Raw genomic sequence first — 22936 nt, forward strand, 5'->3', positions numbered from 1 at the left:
CTAAAGCAGAAGTACAAAGTAGTGGTCCAAGAAATCAGCAAATCAAATAAGTGTAAAAAAGTATTTGGGAAAAATGTTACTTAAGTAACTTAAAGAGTAACTGTTGGGATGTAACATCAGATTAATAATTCAATGTTAATGTGATTGGAGGGACAAAACTAAATCAAGAAGCACACATCTTTTAAATCATTTAATATTGTCAACATAAAGCTTTTGTCACTTACTCAGTAACCAAAAGTTTTACTCAAGTGAGATTAGTCAATAAAAACATAGCTCACGTAGGAGTAAAAGTATGCTGCTAAAAAAGTAGTTTTCTATGATCTAGAACTTCTTTAGAAAGTTACTCAAGTAAATGTAACTGAGTAAATGTAACTGCTCTTTTATATGATCTGAATCTTTTGGTTCTGTTCATTTCAAAGAGACATTTAAGAGACTTTGTTTTTATGATGTGAGAATTTATCTACAAACTAACCACAGAGAGAAATGACCAAGACTCAGATTTAAGTGTTTAAACTGAAAGTGGAAGTGTGTCTACCCTTTGAAATTATGCACTACATAAAATATCACATTATGTCATATCACTAGTTTGAGCCCAGTTTAGTCCTGATAAAGACTTGGATTGGTACTGCTCCAGTCCTGGTCTTAGTCCTAGTCTAGACCAGGTCCCAGTTTAGCCCCATCTCTATTTCAAACTGCGCTCTGTTGTGTTAAATAAAGGTATGGCCCAAACAATTAAAACAAGAGGTTGGTAGAGTAGCTAAAATTGTACTTAAATAAGAGTAACATTACTTCAACATAATAATACTCAAGTAGAAGTGCAAAGTAGTAGTCCAAGAGAGTTAGAGTAAAAACGTATTTGGCTACAAGTGTTTGGGAAAAGTACAACTCAAGTAAGAGTAACTTGAAGAGTCAAGATGTAACATCTGATTTACATTTTAAAGTTAATGTCATTTGAAGGTGGAAATATGATGAGCACATTATCCTATTTTCAAAGGATGTATAAATACAGCTGAAGGGGCAGTACAAGAAACAAATCTTTGAATCACTTCGCATTGTCAATGTAAGATTTCTGTCATTGCATTTTGTCATTCTGAATAGTACTGTTACTTACTGTTACTAAGTATGCTGTTAGAAAAGGGTTTTTTTTTTTGTTTTTTTAAAGTTACTCAAGTAAATGTAACTGAGTAAATGTAACTGAGTAAATGTAACTTAGTACTACCCACCTCTGCTTATCTGCATGGTTTAATGACTTAATGTGGAAAATTCCAGGCAAAGCAATAAAATCTTTATGGAAACAGGGAACAGTTATAATAAATATAACAAATATATTTAAAATAATGATCAGTACAATATAGATAATAGAAATAGAATACAGTATTAAAAGATAGACCGAGCTAAAATTAGAAGCTCAAAGAATGCTGTAGTTACTACGATGATCTGCGTTATGGTCAGGTCATATTATATCTGAAGGTAGTTTCTGAGTCCCTCTACCTCCAAGATGACCGCCTCCATGTGCTGTATCTTCAGACTTGGTGGGACTACTGTTCTGGTTGGACCTGTCCAGCCTGACCTCTGGCCCTCCTGCGCTGAAGAGCTTTGCTGATCTCTCTGAGCAAGGTCTCCTTGTTGTTCCTCATGTTTTCCTGGGCCGTCTCCAGCAGAAATTTGATCATGTCAGGGCTATAGCTCTTCTGAAATGTGGAGAACTGCTCCATCCTCTGGGACCACTCTTCTCCATCTGGAGAGAGCCGGAAAATCCAATTCAACCTTTACAGTTCCGTAGCTTAGCAGATTATACACAGTTGAGACCAGACGTTTGCATACATGACATAAAAAGAAGCATACACTTTTTCTCTCACTGTCTGACATGAAATCAGACTAAACCTTTCTTGTTTTAGGTCAATTAGGATTACCAAAATGATTTCTATTTGCTAAATGCCAGAATATTTTTTTAGACAATTTTTCATTACTTTCTTTAAAGTCAGAAGTTTACATACATTTCATTAGTGTTTGGTGCCATTGCCTTTAAACTGTATGACTTGGGTGAAACATTTTGGATATCCTTCCACAAGCTTCTCGCAGTAGTTGGCAGCATCTTCGCAAGGTCTTTTGCTTTTGTTCTTGGGTTGATCTGCACATTTTGGACCAAAGCACGTTCATCTCTGGGACACAGAAGCTGTCTCCTTCCTGAGCGTTATGATGGCTGGACATTCTCATAGTGTCATTGTATAATTGTTTGAAAAGATGAACTTGGCACCTTCAGGCATCTGGAAATTTCACCCATGGATGAACCAGAGACTTGTCCACAGCTCTCTTTCTGATATATTGGTTGATTTTGTTTTTACTTTCCCATGATGTTACAAAAAGAAGCAGTGTGTTTCAGGTGTGCCTTCAAATAAATTAACAGGTGTGTCTCTGATTAATTCAAATGCAGTCAATAAACCAATCAGAAGCTTCCAAAGACATTACATCGTCATCTTGATTTTCTCAAATTGTTTAAATGCATAGGAATCTTACTTTATGTAAACTTCTGACTTTGAAGAAAATAATTTAAAAATAATGTCTAAATGTCCCTTCTCTCATTATTCTGGTATTTAGCAAATATAAATAATTTTGGTAATCCTAATTAACTTTAAACAGAAAAAGTTTAGACTGATTTCATGTCAGACAGTGAGGAAAAAAGCATGTGTCTTCAACTGTATAATCTAAGCATTGGAGCTCAAAAGTGACCACCCACTTTGGTGTCCAATATTTTTTTCCCCATAGACTAGAAAATATTAATATTAAAAAGTTAAGTGAAAGTTTAGAAAGTAAAATTACTTTAAAAGTGAGTACCATGATAAAATTTGCATAAAATTTAAGTGGAACTTAAACTCAACTTTTTTGCTACTGAACTGTGTATATGTTGTTTTAATAGCATGTAAATTTTGGCCATTTTAGTGCAAACTATGTATATTTGCAGCTTTATTGCAGCTTTTTTTATGTCCAAAGGGGTATAAAACAAGCAGTTTCAAGTACTTGATAACATCACACAGGACTGCCCTGATTGCAGCCAGGTGTTTCTGATTACAAACACTCGGCTGCAGGAGCAGAGTTTGAAGTGTGGATACCTGTTAGATCAATCATACTGTTCCCCCAGATCTCTGCCCCTGAAGGTTTGGGTCCTGGAAGTTTTAAGTGTGTACCTTTGCAGTTGCGTCTGTTGAAGAGGGGCATGAAGACCACAGTAGGAGCTGTGTCGTTGCCCTCAAACACGTAGCAGTCTCTGGGCCAGTCCTTCTCCTCCTCCAGGATCTTGTCATCCAGTTGTGGGAAGGGCTTCCGCACCTCTGCTGCGTACGCCCGAGCCAGGGTCAGAGTCTGAGCGGGAGACATGAGTTTAGGTTGGAACAACTACAGAGGTCTATCAGATTCCAATTTTACTGATGAATATTGCACTTCTGATTAGATTTTCAATAGGTATGTCCAGATTTATGGTGCACAGTGTAACTTTTATGGTGGAAGATCTCCCACCTACTTCTCTTTCTCATCTCCATGGAGACAAGCAAGTTGTGAAACCAGACCAAGTTAGGTCAGATGTGTGGCTGTAGATGCACATTTAGGCACAACCAATGCTTCTGTGCTTATACTGTGGAACATTCCAGCGAATGGCACAGGACATAATAAATAATCATAACCTGCTGCTCTTTCCAATCAACCAATCACCTCTCAAGCTGTTTAGGTAAATGCACTCTCTCCCTGAACCTTGAGTAAGTCTCACACATGTACCTCAAACATGTTCCCCGCACTGTACTCCGGGGCAATGATGAGGTCAATGTCCCGTCTCTGCCCCAGGAAGGAGGGGTAGGCAACGTTAACCAGCAGCCCGCCGTCCATCAGGTGCACATGCTCCGTAGAGGCTAAAAAGGCTGGAATAGGCAACTCTGCATAACAAGGTCCCAATAGAGTGCGAAATATTAGATAAAAACAAAGCAATAAAATCAGTGTTCATTTATCGAGAAATTGTTCTGCATAGCCCTTGTTATCTTGACCAATCATCAGAATTATAATACTCCCTACAACAGAAGCATAGCCAGTCTTGGCTGGACAATACTTAATAAATAAACTTCTCCTGCATTAGAACCTATTGTCTCTGCGTGCAACTCTTGGGTTAGTTAAATTTATTCTACAGTAATCTCAACTTTGGAAACTCAAATAAATTGTATTTCTACTTTGTGGCTTTGTATCTAAACCACATATGTTTTTTTTTTTTTGGAAGAAGTAAGAGTAATGTTACTTCAAAATAATATTACTTTAGAAGTACAAAGTAGTGTTCAAAGAAATTACTCAAATAAAAGTAAAAAAGTATTTGAGAACTACTACTCCAGTGAGAGTAACTTAAAGAGCAACTGCCATGACGTAACATCTGCTTTATAATTTGAAGTTAATGTAATTTGAAGGACAAAATGTCAAATAATGCAAGACACAAATGATAGACACAAAAATCAGCAAGCAGTATGCTGCTAGAAATGTACTCTGCAAAGTAGTTACAATTTCTTTAAAAAGTTACTTGAGTAAATGTAACTAAGACCATGTAAATGAGTACTATCCACCTCTGCCTGTGCGTATGTATTTAGTTGAATTTTTGGTGGTAAAGGAACAGAACACCTTTTTGGAAACCAGCAAAACTTGTGAACCGTGAAAGGACTGTTCAAATGAACTATTTAGTTAGTATGTTTCTCCAAGTGCATCACACCATATCATAAAGTGCATTATAACTGCAATCTAAAATGTCTTGCAAATTTTGTTATTATTTATAATTAAAAATAATTACATTTTTCGATTGTTTGTTTACATTTATTATTAAAGTTATGTTCATTCTAGGCTTCACTTTGTGAACTTTGTGTTGGTTAAATATGCTATACAAATACAAACTTTCTATTTGCAATAGACCAACTGTAATGCTATAAATAAATGTACAAGCCATTGCTCCTTAAAGAACAAATACTATGCATTATTTGTATTGTTACTGGCCTTTAAATATGCTCTTAAACAGTGCACTTTCTGTATTAGCACATTACATCACAAATTGGAACTGGAGCGTTTTCTGTTTGTGAGAAGAACTCAGTCTAAATCTGCAGGGTTTGTGTTAAACATGTGTGAATGAAACAAAATACAACTCAAGGTCTGTTTGTGATGAAGAAACAACATTATAACATAAATCAGAAAATGGTGTAATATGGGGCCTTTTAGTGATTTCCCATCTTCAGACTGCACACAGCTTTACCTTCATATTGGTAGAGGAAGTTCTTCACTGTTCCCCATTCCCACCGCAGTATGAGGGGTATGATCTTGTGCACCAGTAAAGACACTATAGAGCAGAACAAAACCTTAGTGTAAACCATTGGAACTCACAACTCTGGTTATAGAGTTGTTAAGTTATGATGTCACCTCTGGGTCCAACCAGAAACTTCACAGCTTTCACAGATTTATAGCTTTGTTTGTGTTCCTTATTCATCAAACAAGAGACAATTACCTTTGAAAAGTATACGTTTAACCACAAATTGCATCAAATATACACATAATGTAATAATAATATAGCAAAACAAAGGATTTCCAGTATGTCTCACTAACTGCCAGTCACCAAAAACACTAGCTTAGCCTGGCTTCTTCCCGGAACCTCCCTCATACACTGTCACAGTTACTGGGTTAGCTTTAAATGACTGCGATCTCTTTTTAACGTGAGATCAAATTGTAAACATGTTCATTCTTGTCAGAAGTGGCATCACACTTAACAACTCTGTAAGTGCTCTCCACCTCCTCCACAAACCGTGAGTCTTGACAGGCCCCTGCGGTAGAGTCTCGGTCCAGTCCTGAACCACGGTCCCCAGCTCGGAGGTCCACTGTTGGAACTGCTGCTCTCTCTGCTCCGGGCTTAGGGACTCCAGATGAACTGACTCATTACGGTTCACTTTGTCTGGAAACAACAAGGTTTAAAGGTCAGGGAGCATCCATTCATTTTCATCTAAAATACTTTTCATTACACCCTGAGATCCATGTTTTAGAAAATATTGAACAAATTGCATCATTAATATAATTGTATTGTGCTTGTGTCTGCTGTACAGTTATAATCTATGACTGTACAGTTATATGAGGATGATTATGGTATAATTTGGACTTTTTAAGTCACTGCATTCATCTAAAACAACTTAATAAAAGAAACAAGTTCACTGAGTTCTGTGTTAGAAAACTGCAGAGCCCAATGAGAGATGACGTCGCTGTAAACATCATCACAACAAAGGGCCACGTAGCTGTCCTTTGGATAGCTGCAGTGATGATGCTGCCAAATCCTGCGCATATCACTGATTAAGACAATTAAATTGGAGAACGAAGTAAGTACAGAGCAGTGGGCATAAGGTAGTGGAGTGAAAAAGGGGGTTGATCAGAACAATGACATGTTTAATACAGGAGAATTACTCAAACATGCATAAATCATTAATGCAACTTTGAGTAGGTAAATTAGAAGGGAAACAAGTAAAACGTGCTTAAAAGCTCTAAAAAGCTCTATTTTGCACCAAAAGCCTCATTGCGTAACAATACTGGATTATATTATTGAAAATGTAATAAAATTGTGGTTTCATCATGTAATAAAATCACAGTTTGCAAACATTTACACATTATGTAATAAATCGTAATTTGTGGATCAGTGGTAGAGTATGCGCCCACGAACCCAAACGTTTACAGTTAAATCTCATCTCATTTTAATGTCCCACTAAAAACTAAAAGGGCAAATGAGTTTAGACTACATCACAGTGCACGGATGGGGAAGGGGATATTTTCTCAGAGATAATATGAAAACAGGGATGTAAACGCATTCATTCAGATTGTTATCTTCTTGCTTTTATAGTTTCTGTATGTAAAGTACATCTTCTGTGTTAGTACATTTGTACTGTTAGCACTGCATTGACGTTCTCAAAATGTAATAATTGGATTGTTACATAAAGCAACAAGTTATTACAAGTAAGAGCCAGGTTTGTGGAGATGCAGTCCCACTCACAATAAATACACATCTTTCTATGTTTTTCAGTGCAATAAAAATATCCTAAATGAAAAACGTATACTTTTATTTTACTTTATTGTTTGACTAAAAAGTTACATATTGTGGCTTAAAGATCTTACAGTATATTATGAAAAACTGACTTCGAGGTTTTGACCATCCATGTTATCCTTATTTTTTATTTTATTTTTTGTGTAGCAGGTTTTGTTTCATTGTTCCACTCTGTATATTTTGCGCTAAAAACACATGTTGTCATTAGTTGGCAATTCGATGAGCAATTTGCACACTCAAATTATCTTTGCCAAATTCTACGACAGCTTTTAGCCTGATTATCAACAAACCTACAAAATGTTTTTCTATACATTATTATAAGTTTTGTAGTTGCATAATGTATTACCTTGTAGAGCGGTCTGGAGGTTGTTGATGTGTTTGAGTACTTCTTCATTGGTCACATAAGCTTTGGTCAGGCTTATAAATGTAGCGATGATGTTATAACTATGCAGGTATTTCTGAGCCGCTGTGTCCTGGTACGCTGGAACTGCAAGCAAGCAAGATACACATATGCTACATATTTAGGATGACCAGATGTGCCCATTTACCTGGGACAGTCCCAGTTTTGAGCCCTGTGTCCCAGTTGATTTATCCAAAATCACAGATTTGTCCCAGTTTTATACCAGAAATGTCTCCAGTGTCCCTATTTTTAACCAATTCTTCCCCACCAACAGTAAAGAGGGGCATAAATTTGTTTAGTCAAAATCCAGAAAAACATGAATGAAAATGATCAGGCAGTGTTAGCATGTTAGCATACGTACCATTGAGCCAGTCAGGGATGTACTGCTCTATCGTCTCATTGGCCAGAGCACAGCCCAGTATTCCTGCATGGACAGTTCATAGTGTTAGGTTAGGTTCATGTTACTTACAAACTGTGTGGTCACCGACAGCAGCAAGTTACAGGGAGCTAACAAGTAAGTGATCATGGACTTCCTCTGAATGGAAAGGGTCCAGTGTGTATGCACATACCCTGGAGTTGGATCATGTCCATCTCTGGCCTGTTTTCCAGCAGAACTCCTCCCTTGAACTTGTTGCCTAGAGCCGAGGTCTCCACAAACAACTCCAGCTCTGAGAAGCCTGCCTCATGTGGGGTCAGCTCAAACCACTGGCCTGGAGACATCACAACTACAGTAAGAAAACTTCTCAAGGAGGTTTAATAGTTAGGGAAAAATAGTTTAACAGCATTATATGTTTGTGTATTAAAGTACTAAATTGACTTTTTAGAGTTTTTAACCATGTTATAGTTGTTTACTCTTCTCATGTACCCTCTTAAAGTTGTTTTTAGACTGATCAAGCATGATTGAATAATCTTTATACTCCTGTATTCAAGACATCATTTCTCCTATCTACCTACAGTTTCACTGCTAGTGCTGCCCGCTGTTGTGTACTTACTTTGTTCTCCAATTTTGTTTTCTTAATTGGTGATACACGTAGGATTAAGCAGCGTTGTGTAGTTATTTTGGTACAAATGAAAAAAAAAGTGATGTGCAGCTGTGCAGCTATCCATAGGAGGGGCCAACAGCTTTATAGCTCTTTGTTGTGATCCCAGCTCCCAGGTTTAGAAAAGGTGGTAGTGAGCTGTCTTGTTTCTTTTAGCATGTTGTTTTAGATCAATATTGCAATTTAAAATGTGCAAATTATAACGATCCAGCCACACATTATTTTCAAGCTTCAATGCCCTCCCTACTGGAATTGGATGTAGGGCTCAACCTACTGGCAGCAAGGGGAATTACCAAAGAAAAATTACTACATAATGATGAACATGTCCAGACATATTAATATAAACACACAATAGTAATGAGCGCGATTTGATGACACAAATGCTTTGAATGAATTTGTTGACAAAGTGTGCAGAGTTTAAACCAGTAAAAAAATTCCAACCACATATTCTCTGAGGTCAAAGGACTTTTTACACAGAATTACTTAAACTAGTGTGAATGAAGCCAAATACAACTCCAGGTATATTATTCATGGGTTTCAGTCATATGACTTGTTTGTTGTTGTTGGCCATCTTGAGGACGTTACTTTACATTGTAGCCTATAAAAGTCAACAAAAAATAGCACATCTTACCGAAGAAGATAAGGGGCAATATACTTAAAGAAGAAAGAAGTTTTGGGTTTTGACCTTTAGCTGCTACTTTGCGAGCTGCAGTGAAAGCCTTACCCTGTATGGGTTCCTGGGTAAAGCTGTACCTTCTATGGGTCCCTCCTGGAAGCAGTGCTGCTCAATGGCTCCATAGACAGGATATGGGTTGAGAGTGTTCCTCACAGCCTCCTCGGAGAGCTTCCTGGTGTCCCACTGTGGAACAGCACACTTACACACTTAGCTGAGAAAGGATGAGAGCAAGGAGTTCTCAAACGGGGGTACAATGGCTATCATACTTTTTAATATAAATTGAAAAAACTCTGACTATTATGTAAAAAGAGTTTATTTTGTTCTGGTTCAGTCTATGCTTAGATCCTAATCCTTGTTACTCCATCTCCATGCTCTGACCCTGATTAGTCCTAGTTCAGTCCTGGTTCAGACCCTAGTTTGTCCTGATTTAGTCCTGGTTAAATCCTGGTTCAGTCCTGGTTGAGTACCTTCTTCATGATTCCTGCAGCGGTCAGGGCTCCCCACACATCGGTCAGGGAGAACTCCTCTCTCTGTGCTTTCTCATGGACCCAGGACAGGACCAGCTCCAGCTCCACAGTGTTGGCTGTGAGCAGGGAGGACATGTGAGAGTCCAGAGTCCTGCTCCACTGGGGGTCACTGTACAAGAATGCCATGGACCTAAACACACACAGCACTGGTCACTGGCACAAGTCAAGGACTACAACAACTGTTCACTACTAAAAGAAATCTCTACAGGAGGTAAAATTTGCCCCCAAGGCTGGCGTGGGTACCGACTGATAGTTTGCAGACATCACGCTGAGAGTATTTTACATGTATCTCTATGTTTGAATGTTTAGCAGTTACCACGGTGACACAATGCATGTATTAGCAAACTGTCAAAAATCTAAAATGGATTTAAACAACACTTTTTCAGCAGCCTGTGATCACTACAAGTCATGGTCCTGTTTATCTACTCGAACAAAAAAAGGTGAAAGTGACTAAAAGAAAAACTCTTGGGTAATGCCAGCAAACTTGTGGCTAACTGTATGTGTGAGAGACTTGTTTAAGAGCACAAATCATCTCACCTCTTGTAGTTCCAAGTAAATCAGTTCTTTATGGTCAAAAACAAAGCCCAGATTAAAGTCTTATTTGAGTGACGGAGTTTCGGACAGAGGAGTGTCTACAGTTAGCGAGCAAATTAATAACATAAGCACGGGCTGAAATGGATTGAAGACCTAAAGTGCTTTGTGCTCTATGTGACTTTCCTTGTGAAGGACTCATCTGTTTTTATGTGGGTTTTTGCTAATTGGAGAATGTTCCTCAGCATGGCATTACACTTAAGGAATGATACAATCACAAACATAATACCTGTGGACACAAACAGTGAAGGCGAGGCCAGTGTGAGGCCAGCTCTAAGCTATGAAGACCCCCACCGTACCTTCTCCCTAATATACAGTACTATGTTTGCCTATCTGCATTTTCACTCTACCCAGCAAAAATTCAGCAAACTACAACCAGGCCTGAAGTGTGCTGCCCATGGACACAACAGCAGCTGAGTTGGCACTCTCCTGTGTGCATGGATGAGTTACCATGTGGAGCCAGACACTCCTCCCAAGTACAGCACAGTGTCCAGCAGCCTGTCCTGGGACATCTGAGAGAGGGAGCCCACCAGAGAAACCGCAGCCCTCTGGCCCCCTCCAGAGGCCAGAAAGGCAATGTGCGGCACCTCCTCCTGCACACAGGTTACACAGGTTAAAGAGGGGGTATTTTACTTCTATGGGTAACATATTTAGATCACCATTTTGAAAATGCTATATTCGCTAAAACAATGACTTAACATTTTCCTCTTTCATTTTCGTCAATCAGTATGCACCCGCTAATGAAACTACAATACATCGCAGCATGTTTGTCACCTTGTTGTGTACAGTTTCGTATCATGTTTTTGTAAATTTATAGGGAATTGTTGTGTGGGTGCATGGATGACATAGGCTTGTCGGCTGAGCATTGGACAGAGTCTTACAGCTAACTATGATGAGGGTTCCACTCAAAAAATATGTTGCATAATATCCTCTCTTAAAGTGTAATTTATGAATTCACTGAAAATCATTCTGTGCACAGTAGCTAATACATAGTAAGAAAACATTTTTATAGCTGAACACACACAATGTATCATTTTCATATCATATCATTTTCATATATATCATTACATGAGTACAAAAAATCTGTACTCAGTAATTCATACTAAATATTTTTTACAACAATAAGCCATTTATAATATATTAGGGGACAGAATCTACAACAAAATTTCAAATAACATGATTATAATAGTATATTAAAAGTATTATTTCGAAGTATAGTGCTGTACCACAGTGCAGGGGAGTCCCAGATCTCTGAGGGCCTGAACAGACACCTGTTTCCTCTTCTGGATGTACTCCTGCTCCCCAGCGCACAGAGAAGAGCCATTTCGCACTGACTTCTGAGGACAAAGAAAAACAAACACTACATATGAATAAAACAGTTTGTAGTCACTGGACCAGTCCTCACTGTGTGTTTGAATAGAACAAGGTCTGATGTCTTTTCATACCTGTTGATGCTTTGACAGAAATGCTAAACAAGGATAACTGGCAACAAAATCTTATTTAAAATGATATAAAGATATGGTAGTGGCCTATAAACTTGGCCACAACGCTTTATGGGAGGTGTTTTTTGGCTGGCTAGCTAGCTGCTAGATCTTTTGGGGCTATGGTTCACCCCAGTTAGTTAGTGAGTGAGTTAGTTATTTAGTTAGAGTTAGTTTGAGACTCTTTGTGTTTCATTATTGAGTTTAAATAAATATTAAATACAAGCAAACCTGTTTCCCACAAACTCTTCACACACTGCTGTCACAATATTACTCACTCCCTCCACACTGGGTGGTGGTAAGCCAGAGGTCAGATGACATGACAACAAAGTCGATCATCGACCTGCGGCCTAGGATGTCCTGATGCCACGTGCACTAATGGACACCCTTGTGCTCGAACATGGACAAACTGTGACTAGCACAGAAGTCCAATAACTGAACATTGCTCGGGTTCAGATCAAGTGTCATTGTTGTTGCCAACGTGGGCGTTGAAGTCCCCCAATAGAACAATGGAACCCCTGGCCGGTGCACTGTCTAGTACACCTCCCAGGGACTCCAAGAAGGGTACTCTGTACTGCTGTTTCACCGGGTAGGCCAACAGTGAGAGACCTGTCCCCGACCCAAAGGTGACGACGTGGCCCTCTAAACAAGTCCACACCCGCCCACCACCTCTCCCCACGGGCAATGCCAGAGAAATGGAGAGTCCGGCCCCTCTCAAGGAGTTGGGTTCCAGAGCACAAGCTGTGCGCAGAGGTGAGGCCGACTATATCTAGTCGTTAATGCCCAACCTGCCGCACAAGCTCAGGCTTCAGCCCCCAGCAAGGTGACATTCCATGTCCCAAGATCTAGTTTCCATGTTCGGAGATCCGGTCGTGGAGGCCCCTGCCTTCAACTGCCTCCCAGATCTCTCCGCACCAGCCCCTCACCGATCCTCGCACGCAGGTGGTGAGTTCACGGGAGGACGGCCCCACGTCGCTCCTTCAGGCTGTGCCCCATGGGAAAAGGTCTGGCCACCAGGCCTGGCTCCAGGGTAGGGCGTACGCCAGTTCGGGCGACGTAACTGGCCGTTTTCTAATACTCATCATGGTGGGCTTCTGGCTGCAGTTTAAATTGTTAAAATTAACAAAATAAAGGCGTATTTTTATTTTTTGGGCATAACTATTGTCCAATTGAGACAAGTTTTGACCCCTGGTAAAATTACATTTGCTAACAGTTATGCAATTACCTCTGCATAGGCCTATATAATATCGGCTACTCGTGTCCAACCAGGAAGTAAAATGATCCACCACTTGTATTCCCAGCTGTCTCCCATACAAGTACTAACCCAGCCAGGCAAGCAGGTATGGTCACATAGTAGCAGATTATTCACCAAAGCTAACGCAGATTTGAGAAGCCTGGGGCAGATTTATTTACATGTTGAACAACTGGTTAAGTCCACAGTTCTTACTCTCTGAGAGCAGTGCAAATAGTTCATGTCACTGTTGAAGCCAAGCAAACCTCTGCAGAGTTGCTGCAACAATCAGATGCTTTACCAAAACACTTCAACCCTAGTATGGAGGAGACACTGATTTTCTCTGTTGTCCTGATGGTTTTCAGTCAAGATGAGGTTGTGGGAGATGTTTGGCCCCAGAAACTCAAAGTGCATGACAAGTTTTCATGTTTTTCTAATTATGACTTGTTTTGGTTGGATAGTACCTGTGGTAAATATTCATCATAGTATTACATCAGTGAAGTGATTGTTTGTTGAAGAAAAGATGAAGAGAAACATATGTCATCAACACAGAAAATTCCATCCCAAATGGAGGGATTTACACGCAAGGAAGGCATTTCTCTGGCAGTATAAACCTTCATTTAACAAAATAAAGGCTTTGTTATTAATTTATATTAGTTTAAGCACTGCTATTGTGCAATTTAAAGGTTTTTACCACCTTGGCAACAATTATGTCATGTAGGCTTTTGTCATATCTGCTACCTGTGCCCAAGCAGGAAGGAAAATTATGAAATACTTAAAATAGTTAAACTGCACCCTGGATCCTCCCACCAGCACCCATGCATGCATGATATTCATACTAGGCACGGTGGGAAAAGTGTCTTGCCTAAGTGAGAGATTAACACAGATAACGTAAATTCATGGAAGGACAAAACATAAAAAAATGCACAAAATCTGGTATTTTCAAAGGATTGACACAAAAATTTCAAAAACTAAATCATACCTGAAGCAGCAGTGGAAGAAACCCAAATGTTGATTTCTTATTGTCAACATAAAGATTTCACAGTGGGAAGAGGCACAGCAACTTTTACTGAAGTAAGAGTACTGTTACACAATATATTACTCAACGATATTACTCTATAAGTGTGAGTTAAAGTATGGTGTCAGAAAACTACTTAGAAAAGCACAAATTTACAAAGTAAAAAGTAAATGTAACTGAAAATATGCCACAATAAATACAATATCAACTTATCATTCAATAAATTAGACTGAACAATCATTTTGGGGAACATTTGATTATAAAGAAAGATCTGATAAGAATTGAGGTATAAAAAATAGATTTAGAGTTATTGTATTTATGGTATAAATGTTTCCATATAGGCTAGTTTATATTTCTATTAGTGCCTTACCTGAGCGCCGCTGCTGTGCTCCATGCTTCTGCTCGGAGAGGAAGTCACTGTACCCAAGAGGAACAGGTTTAAACTGCTCACCAGTATGCACCAGAAAGTCTGCATGACCAGTCCGTCCGTACGAGGGCGTGAGATAGAAGAACGTAGACCCAAGATAAGAGAGTCTCTCAAAGCTGCCTGAGGATAATACAAGCCACATGTTCAGACAGCTCACAGACCCTACTGCTACAGTAAAACGTGCATGAGGTAGTGTCACATGCAAAAATAAATATGCATATCTAAAGAAAATACACAAATAAATTACTCCAAATGACCATACAAGCTTGGTTTATAGTAGGATAAATGTATTTAAATGTATAATGAGTTAACTGAATAGCTTTTCACTTTTTAAAGAGGGAATATGACACAAAATGTACCTTTATCATCTTTCTACCATGCTATAATATTGTTCCCTCATCAAAAACATGCCTGAAGTGGTTTTATATGTTCTCCATGCATGTTTGAATAATCTAGCAATCTCTCTTGTGCACTATTCAAACCCTCCTTATGGTTAGGAGTGACAGCCTATCCATGCATGGGTCTACAGAGGTACAAAAGGGTGCATTGAAGCCTCATTTATATAGGTCTGCACCCCCATTTAAGACAGGGTAAATAATGCCACTTAATGAAACAGTAAGGACTTTGCACCCCTTTAAAACTCAGACGCACCCACAGTTTGGTCTGGACCCGCCACTGAGCCAAAGTCCAGCCCACGAGTCTACGTCACCAATGCTACAGCAGTTTTCCTTAATCATCCAAAACATGATAGTCTAGGGATGTCAAGATTAACTGGTTTCCCAATTACCGCCAAAATCTATGGCCACGGTAGATTAATCGTAGTTTTTTTTTTTTTTTTTTTTAACCTACACTACACACAGAGCTCAACGCGAGGTTTGTGTCGTCTTGTTTTATTAACGCCAAGATCCCAGTCTGCCTTGTATTTTGTGCTGTTTTCCTCCTCCCTTCTGTGTCTGGGGATGGGCGGAGACTCGGACTCCTCCCACACACACCTGCAACTAATCATTAATCAAGCTTCACCTGGGAGGATAAAGAGAGCCAGGACCTGACACTCAGCACCAGATCGTCCGCGTAGCCACAGTGGTACAACTCTGCTTGGCTCAGCTTCATGTTTTGCATTTTTTTATTCTTCTCTAAGTTGGATATTTTTTGTTCCTCGTCAGATCCCGCGCCCTGAACCCGCTCAGCTCCTCTGCCCCAGACCCAGGTTCACCTCGTCTCTGACCCCGCTGCCCACGATCCACTCAGTGCAAACAACCCCGCTCTCAACATGTGTAACAGCACATTTGTAACAGCAGAGGGCGTTCTCTGCGTTGTAATTTTAATGGTCTTTTTAGGACGACACATGGAAGCAGGGGCGAAACTCTCTGTTTGGTCTTGGGGGGTCATTGTACCGATACTTCATCATAAATTCAATAACTATGTTATTATGACGAGGCTGTTATTAACCTACTAGCGATTTGCCATTTGAACAATGAAAAGGTATTCAGTAAACAGTTTAATTTATTTACAAGTAAGCTATGTGTACAACTGTACAAAATACTGTTGAACAATGTGAAAATATGGAACAAATTCAACACGCTCTAACAGCTCCATGCACGTCTTTCCATTATTATTATTTTATTATTATTATTATTATTATTATTATTATTATTTTAGATTTAGAAAAAAAATCTGTTATCAAAGTGGTAAATGTCCCATAATCCAGACTTCTCCCCACAGATATTAATCTAAAAACAAGCTGAAGAATAGATGCTTGTTTAACATTCACAATAACATATACAAGTAAATATTTTTTTTTTTTAAAACAAAGATTAAATAGAAGCACTACTATCTAATTTTTGCCCCAACTATTTTTTTGAAGTGTAAATGAATGGAAAATATTAAACAAATATATTATTCAAGCTTTAATCACGTTATGACTATAATTTCTTTATCAAAAATACTTGACTATGTGGAGTCTGTTTAGTTATATCTAATAACGCGCAAATGAACGAGTGCGCGCACAGCTGAAGCTCACGTGGACGCGCTTAAATCTCACTTTTGTTTTCTCCTTCTGGGGATTAATAACAAATGCAGCGCTGCGGAGCACGTGCTTTTGTTTTGTTAATTTACTAGATTTAGATTTTACTGTGGGGTTTTCTGAGTGACGGAGGATGATTATGGAGCTTTGCACGCACTCCACATGGATATACTACACCACATTTACCTGGGAATTACACCTTTACCAGGACCGAGGAGGAGGTTTTTGGCGGAGTTTGGTTCATATTATCTGTTGGGTTTCAACTTTATGCGCGGAGGCTGCAGTTTCTTCTGTTACCGGTAAGGAAATTCAATGCGCTTGGCACAAAGGTTAAAACCCAGTGGATAAAACGTGGTGCATTTGTTGGCGCAGGGACAGTTGTGTCTTGTGTTATGACCTGAGCTGCTGTTCATTCTGTTGGCAGTATTTGTTTTATCTCAGAACAGTCACACTGACTGTCCAGAAGCATCACTTCAGATATTGTACGTATCAAGAATAAACTCATCACCCTCTGGTTTTGTGTCCTAAATTTCTAAACCAAAACTTATAAACTTACGTGAGATGGAGCGTGGTTAAAGTTTCGTAACAGTCTGCTCCTCCTTACTTTTCAGGATCTCTACGACATTAAGTTATATATTCACTCTTCAAAGTCTTTAACATTATAGCAAACCGTGAAGTTTAGTCACTTACTCTGTTTGTTGGACTATGACCTAATCTCCACTCGCCTTTTCTCCATGTTTGGACATTACAGTGACACGTGACGTTTTACATGAAGTAACGAAGCAGAATAAGAAAACAGAATTTTTTGAATGATACAATGAGGCTTTCTTGACATTAGCTAAACATTTTCGCCGATTTTTTGGCGCGAAAAATGACACAAATGTACAGCCCTGGCGCCCACGTGCACGTCACCACAGCAACGGACTAAACCAATGTGTAACAACAGGGAGGGGTGATCGATTTTTCATTTTCAGGCTTATTTCATGACAGTAAACTGTGGATACTGCATATATTCTAATATATAATTAGGTTTTACCATAATTTACTACTTGTCATAAAACCTAAATGCAAGGGCAGGGGGGGACAGTGAGAGGGGAGAGGGGGACACTTGTCAGCAAAGAGGGGGTCCGGACCCCCGTCCCCCCCCGTGATTTCCGCCTATACATGGAAGTATAATAATTTTAGATTCAGGGGACAAAACCAGCTGAAAATATTACTGCTATTATACTAATTGTATCATTATTTTATCTTGTAGGCTTTGTGGGTTTTAATTATGATTATATGACTTCACTTGGTACAGTACCCAAGGGTCTATTTTAACCTTCACGGTCACTTTGGTCAGTTATTTCAGCATGTAGACCTTTCAGGACAGCTGCAGGCTTGATGTGTGAGTGGGAGAGAGACACTGCAAACTGTCGGAGCGGGAATCAAACTCCTGGTGCTGAGGCAGGTCTGTGGAGATGCGCTGTCTAGCGCTGCTGTCATTGCGCACGCGCAATATACATGGAAGCCATTTGTGGTTTTTTTTATTCGTCGAGTAAAGCCTCCTCAACGTAAAAACTCACGTGAGTGCTGTTTTTACATGAAATGAGGCTTTAATCGCATGTTACGTTAACTCTATCTGCTTAACGTGGAGAAGGGGAGAGTGACTTGCGTGATAACCGTTTACTCTCCCCTCACATGGATCTATAATAACCCCGGGCTCAGACGCGGTGCAACTCCGGTGGCCGCATGTATTCCGTATACAACAAAAGATGAGGCGCTCAGGCATGCGCCATGCGTGTGTGGGCCCGGAGCATGCATACATACATATACATATATATATATATATATATATATATATATATATATATATATATATATATATATATATATATATATATATATATATATATATATATTTTTTTTTTTATTTTATTTTATTTTATTTTTTTTCAAACTCAATAAACATGTTTCTTTTTGCAAACTCAAACCCATAACAACCTAAGAAGTGTAATAAGTCACATAAAGTGTACATGTGTGTGAGTTTCTGTGCATGTGTTTGTCTCGGTTCTACTGCAGGAACTGTTGAGTCTGTAGGTGCTGAACTTAAAGGTCTCACATGTGTGTGAATACGTCTCACTTGTCCCTCAGCAGTCTACACGCAGGTGTAGTTGCTCATTGTACAAATGTACCTTCTTCGTTCTCTCTCTCTGCTCGAATGTTGAAGTTGTCCTGATGAGTCTCAGCCAAAACCTCAGTACTCTGGGTGGCAGCTTATCCAATGCTTTGGTGCTCAGCAGAGGCAGTAGATAGTCACTAGTAGATGAACACTACTGGCCTCCTTGTTCCATGTTTTTGTTCCTGTGCGAGGACCGCGCTGATTGAGTTGGGGGCAAGGACATGTGGCGAGCTCAGTTCAGTCTTTAGTTTCTGAAAAGCCTCTCCCCAGTTCATTCGCTGAGCAGGTTTTTTAGTGATTTTGATAACGATGCGAGGCGAGGAAGAAACTTTTCTAAGTAGTTGGCCATGCCCTTAACTCTCTTCACACCCTCAGTATCTGTCGGTACAGGTATTTTGATAATAGCCTTGATTTTGTTTAGATCTGGGAACATACTGTCTGCCCTCTTTCCTGAGACTCTGCAGAACTTTGTGGAGCCTCTTGCTGTGCTGCTGTGTATCCTTTCCAAAGACGCCAACATCTGCATGGCAAACTGTCCTCTTGTACCCCTCCAGTATCTGTGTGTGTGACGCTTGAAGTGCTCAGAAGCTGATGAGATCCCATGTGGCAGGCAGTTGAATGCATATCTCCCAGAAGAGGAGATAAACATTGTCAGGAGTCTTCAGGTGCCATCAAGTTTTGTGAACACCTTTTCTCCGGACCGCTTGGCCAGTGTGTGGTCTGTGGTCTACGGTCTACATACAGGCTTTTGGGGTTATGACCATGCCCGCGCATCAGTGTGTGGGTTGTGTCACTCTGGAGATCACTTCAAATTCGTCCATATGTTCAAACACTGCTGTGATTGCAGGAAGACCCAGCAGCGGCTTGTACGGCTTGGACCAGGGCTCCATCCACTGCTTACAGTTAATCCAAAATATGGCAGCGCATATGCTCACGCTTCTGTGACTCTGTTGATGGTTTTTAAATGTCTCCATGGATTGGCCCCTCCTTATCTCTCTGAGCTTCTTACTGTCCATGTTCCAAATACAAATTTCTGGATGTTCCAAGGTCCCAGCTAAAAACTAGAAAGGACCCGTTTTTTGCTGAAGCTGGTCCCAGACTGTGGAGCAGTCTTCCTGTGTGTATTAGAACAGCCTAATCTTTAAATTTTTTAAAATATTTGTTGAAAATGCATTTGTTTGCACTGGCTTTTAACAGCCAGCTGAGCGGGACACTTGTATTGTATTGTTTTATCATGCTTTTGCATGTTTTGCTTTATAAGATTGCACTTTCTATCATCTTTGTACAGCACTTGGGCTTTTTTAATGTGCTTTATAAATAGTCAAATTTACCTGTCCTGCTTACTGTTCAGCTAGTCTGAGGACAGGCTGTTGCTTCTTTATTGCTTCACTATGTCTTACATGTGTCTGGGATTGTTCCACCATTAAATCTGCATCTAATTGTAGGCTCTCTGACAGTTCAGCATCTCTTATGTCCACAACTGTATAGTATTAGCTGCTCTCTCAATGCGGCAAACTCACAGTGTTTCACTCATGTGTTCAGTGCTCCTCCGGTTGAAGCGACCTCTTTCAAAAATAGCGTTCCTGTTGCCATGAAAGCTGCTGTTACTGCATCATACAACTTCTTCTGAGCTTCAGTGAGGGGCAGAAGATTAATGTCCTGTTAATTAATTAATTTAATTAATTAATGTGATGTACTCTGTGTCACCACTGGCTGTATGCACGAAGCTGTTCACTTTTGTGATGGTTGTCCTGTCCTAAAGCTATTCTGTAATGTTTGAACTGCTTCAGCCATCTTGGTCACTCGGGAACTTTCGAGAAGACAAACTTGCCTGGCAGGTCCAGCTCCACCATCCCTGCTCCTTCTTTGTGCTCACTCACTATTTGCAGGTTTTCTTTTGACACCATATTACGTTATCTATATATGCTTAATGTGGAGAAGAGAAGACAGAGACAACATTGTGTGACTTGTGTGACAGCTGCGTCCGCGCCTCTTATAGGCTACTGTGTTATGTATTTGGCATGAAAATGGGAATGGTGATACATGACTGTAAATGCTGTATTATCATTGCACTGTCTGCAGATCATAGACGTTGCATTTTAGTGACATTACACTATAATAGCATACCTGAGTATTACAAGCACTTGCTATGTTTACATGCACACCCAAAATCTGATCCAATTATTGAAACGCCATGTAAACATTTATATTTGATGTGAGTAGTCTGATTTCTGGTTTTTACAAGGACAATTTAGCAAAAAAAAGTGCAAAACTAATGTGACAAAGACAAAAATTTTGATACTAAAGAATTCCCACACCACAGTGATAATTAAAAACAATCTTTATTTAGACAATAGAATGTGATTTTCAACATTAAATTGTAGTATTTTCTTTTCTATTACCACGTAGCTTTATATTTGTGTATTCCCTCTGTGGTCCAGGTAGGTTCCATAGTGATCCATGGGCGTATATTAGTCTATGTGTCTTATACTTGTTCTGATACAGCTCAAAATCATTCTAAAGCTATTCAGGAAAGTTTCATTTCTATTCTGTGAATGTGACTTTTTTAGTATCAATACTTGCTCAAATGAGTATCTAGCTTTGATGCTAGCACAATTCGTACACAAAGTAATTCAAGTGCTTTACAGAATAATACATTAAAATCACAATACAACAAATCAAAACATAAATAATCATCATAAAATGAACATTAAAAGAAAACAGTGCAGAATAAAAAATCTTTCAGCACCTTTGTGCATGTGAATGCACAGCTAAACAGAACCGTTTTGAGCCTGGATTTAAACATTGTCAAAGTAGAGGCCTGTCTCACATTTTCAGGAAGACTGTTCCAAGTTTTAGCTGCATAAAACTGAAACACTGATTCCCCATGTTTAGTCGTGACTCTGGGCACCAGCAGGAGGCTGGTCCCTGGCGTCCTCAGGGTGTGAGATGGTTCATATGGCACTAACATGTGGGATGACTAGTTTTACTATCACTTAGTATCTGATTTTCAGTACTTTAGACAGCCATAGTTCCTAGACTGTGATGCTTCATAGGTTTTTTCTTATCTCTGTGCAGCTTTGATCTGTTCTGACTCTGCCTGTGACACCACCCTGAAGATGGAGACTAAATGGGACGAGATTGTTAAATTCCTGACTGAAAAGAAATCCAGGAGGCTTCACCAAGGTGCAGAAAGTGGGCTTAAGGAGAAAAGCCAAAAAGTTTACTGTGAACAGTAAGCCATTTGCAATTTATGTTTTGATAAGAAGATTTTGTTCAAAGTTCACATTTTAAACATGTCCAAACAAATGAACAAAAACACTCCAATATGAACTGACAAACTTATACAACAAACACATTTTAGAACTACACGGTTGGCAGTTTTTATGCAGAATAAGGCAGGAAATTTTGTTGTTAGTGAAGGAAATTGCAGCCCTAGTAAGTATATCCTTAAAATGCAAATGCTAATGTTAAAGTACTACTGAGCATTTTGAGCTTTGGAGATGTACACAGACTAATAATAAAGTGTTACTCAAACATGTGTGAATCAAATAAAATACAAATGTGTTTTTAAGGAGGTAACAGAGTTATAACATGGCCTAAAGCTCACAAGAATCAATTTTGTGTAATATAAGACCTTTAAATGACGTGTTCCTTGTATTTAAACTGTCCCTGCATTTTGGATGTAATTTTCCGTCTGGATGACATAGATAGTAGTATTTCATTTAAGAACTCAGAGCTTCTTCCTTTATTTTTTATTTTTTTCTGCAAACTTGAGCTTAACTAATAAATATTGACACCAAACTAAGTAAAAATTTGAAAAACATGAAAACAGTCATATGCACTTTAAACTCATTTTGCATTATTCAGTTTATTGAGACTTTGCAGTGACATCGCACTGGAGGTGTGCTACATGTATCACTGTGCTGGAATGTTCAGCAGTTACCATGGTGACACAATGCACACATTGGCAAACACTAACAAAAACATTTTAAGTGTCTGAAAACAAGAAAGCATTCCTGGTCCTGTTTAAATGTTTGATTACTAACTGAAAACTGTTGGCTAATGCTAGCTACCTTGTGACTGTACTTTTTTGTGTGAGACAGCACAGATCATCTCATCTGTTGTAGTTGCAGCTAGGTCAGTTCTTAATGGTCAGATTGTGTTAAAATAAAGTCAAATTAAAAGTCAAATAGCTTCTGACATTAGTGCCTTCAGTTAGCATCTTACCCCCAGGGAATGATGATCATATCTGCTGCAAAGTATCTGTGTAC

At 39.2% G+C, this 22936-nt stretch overlaps 1 protein-coding gene across 1 annotated transcript; it reads right to left on the reverse strand.

Moving 5' to 3' along the window:
• Positions 1–176: 176 nt before the first annotated feature.
• On the reverse strand, positions 177–17205 carry LOC117375320 (cytosolic phospholipase A2 gamma-like). Its single transcript, XM_055223558.1, has 14 exons — positions 17058–17205; positions 14422–14598; positions 11548–11658; positions 10772–10914; positions 9671–9860; positions 9281–9386; positions 8057–8197; positions 7849–7911; positions 7434–7574; positions 5810–5956; positions 5267–5350; positions 3769–3923; positions 3186–3360; positions 177–1738 (listed from the first exon to the last, which is right to left on the reverse strand). Exons 2-14 carry the CDS (start codon positions 14524–14526, stop codon positions 1539–1541), a joined length of 1761 nt encoding a protein of 586 aa, XP_055079533.1. The 5' UTR covers positions 14527–14598; positions 17058–17205; the 3' UTR covers positions 177–1538.
• Positions 17206–22936: the final 5731 nt, after the last annotated feature.

Source organism: Periophthalmus magnuspinnatus, chromosome 8 (assembly GCF_009829125.3).
Source record: "Periophthalmus magnuspinnatus isolate fPerMag1 chromosome 8, fPerMag1.2.pri, whole genome shotgun sequence".
In the NCBI taxonomy this organism is placed as follows: Eukaryota; Metazoa; Chordata; class Actinopteri; order Gobiiformes; family Gobiidae; genus Periophthalmus; species Periophthalmus magnuspinnatus.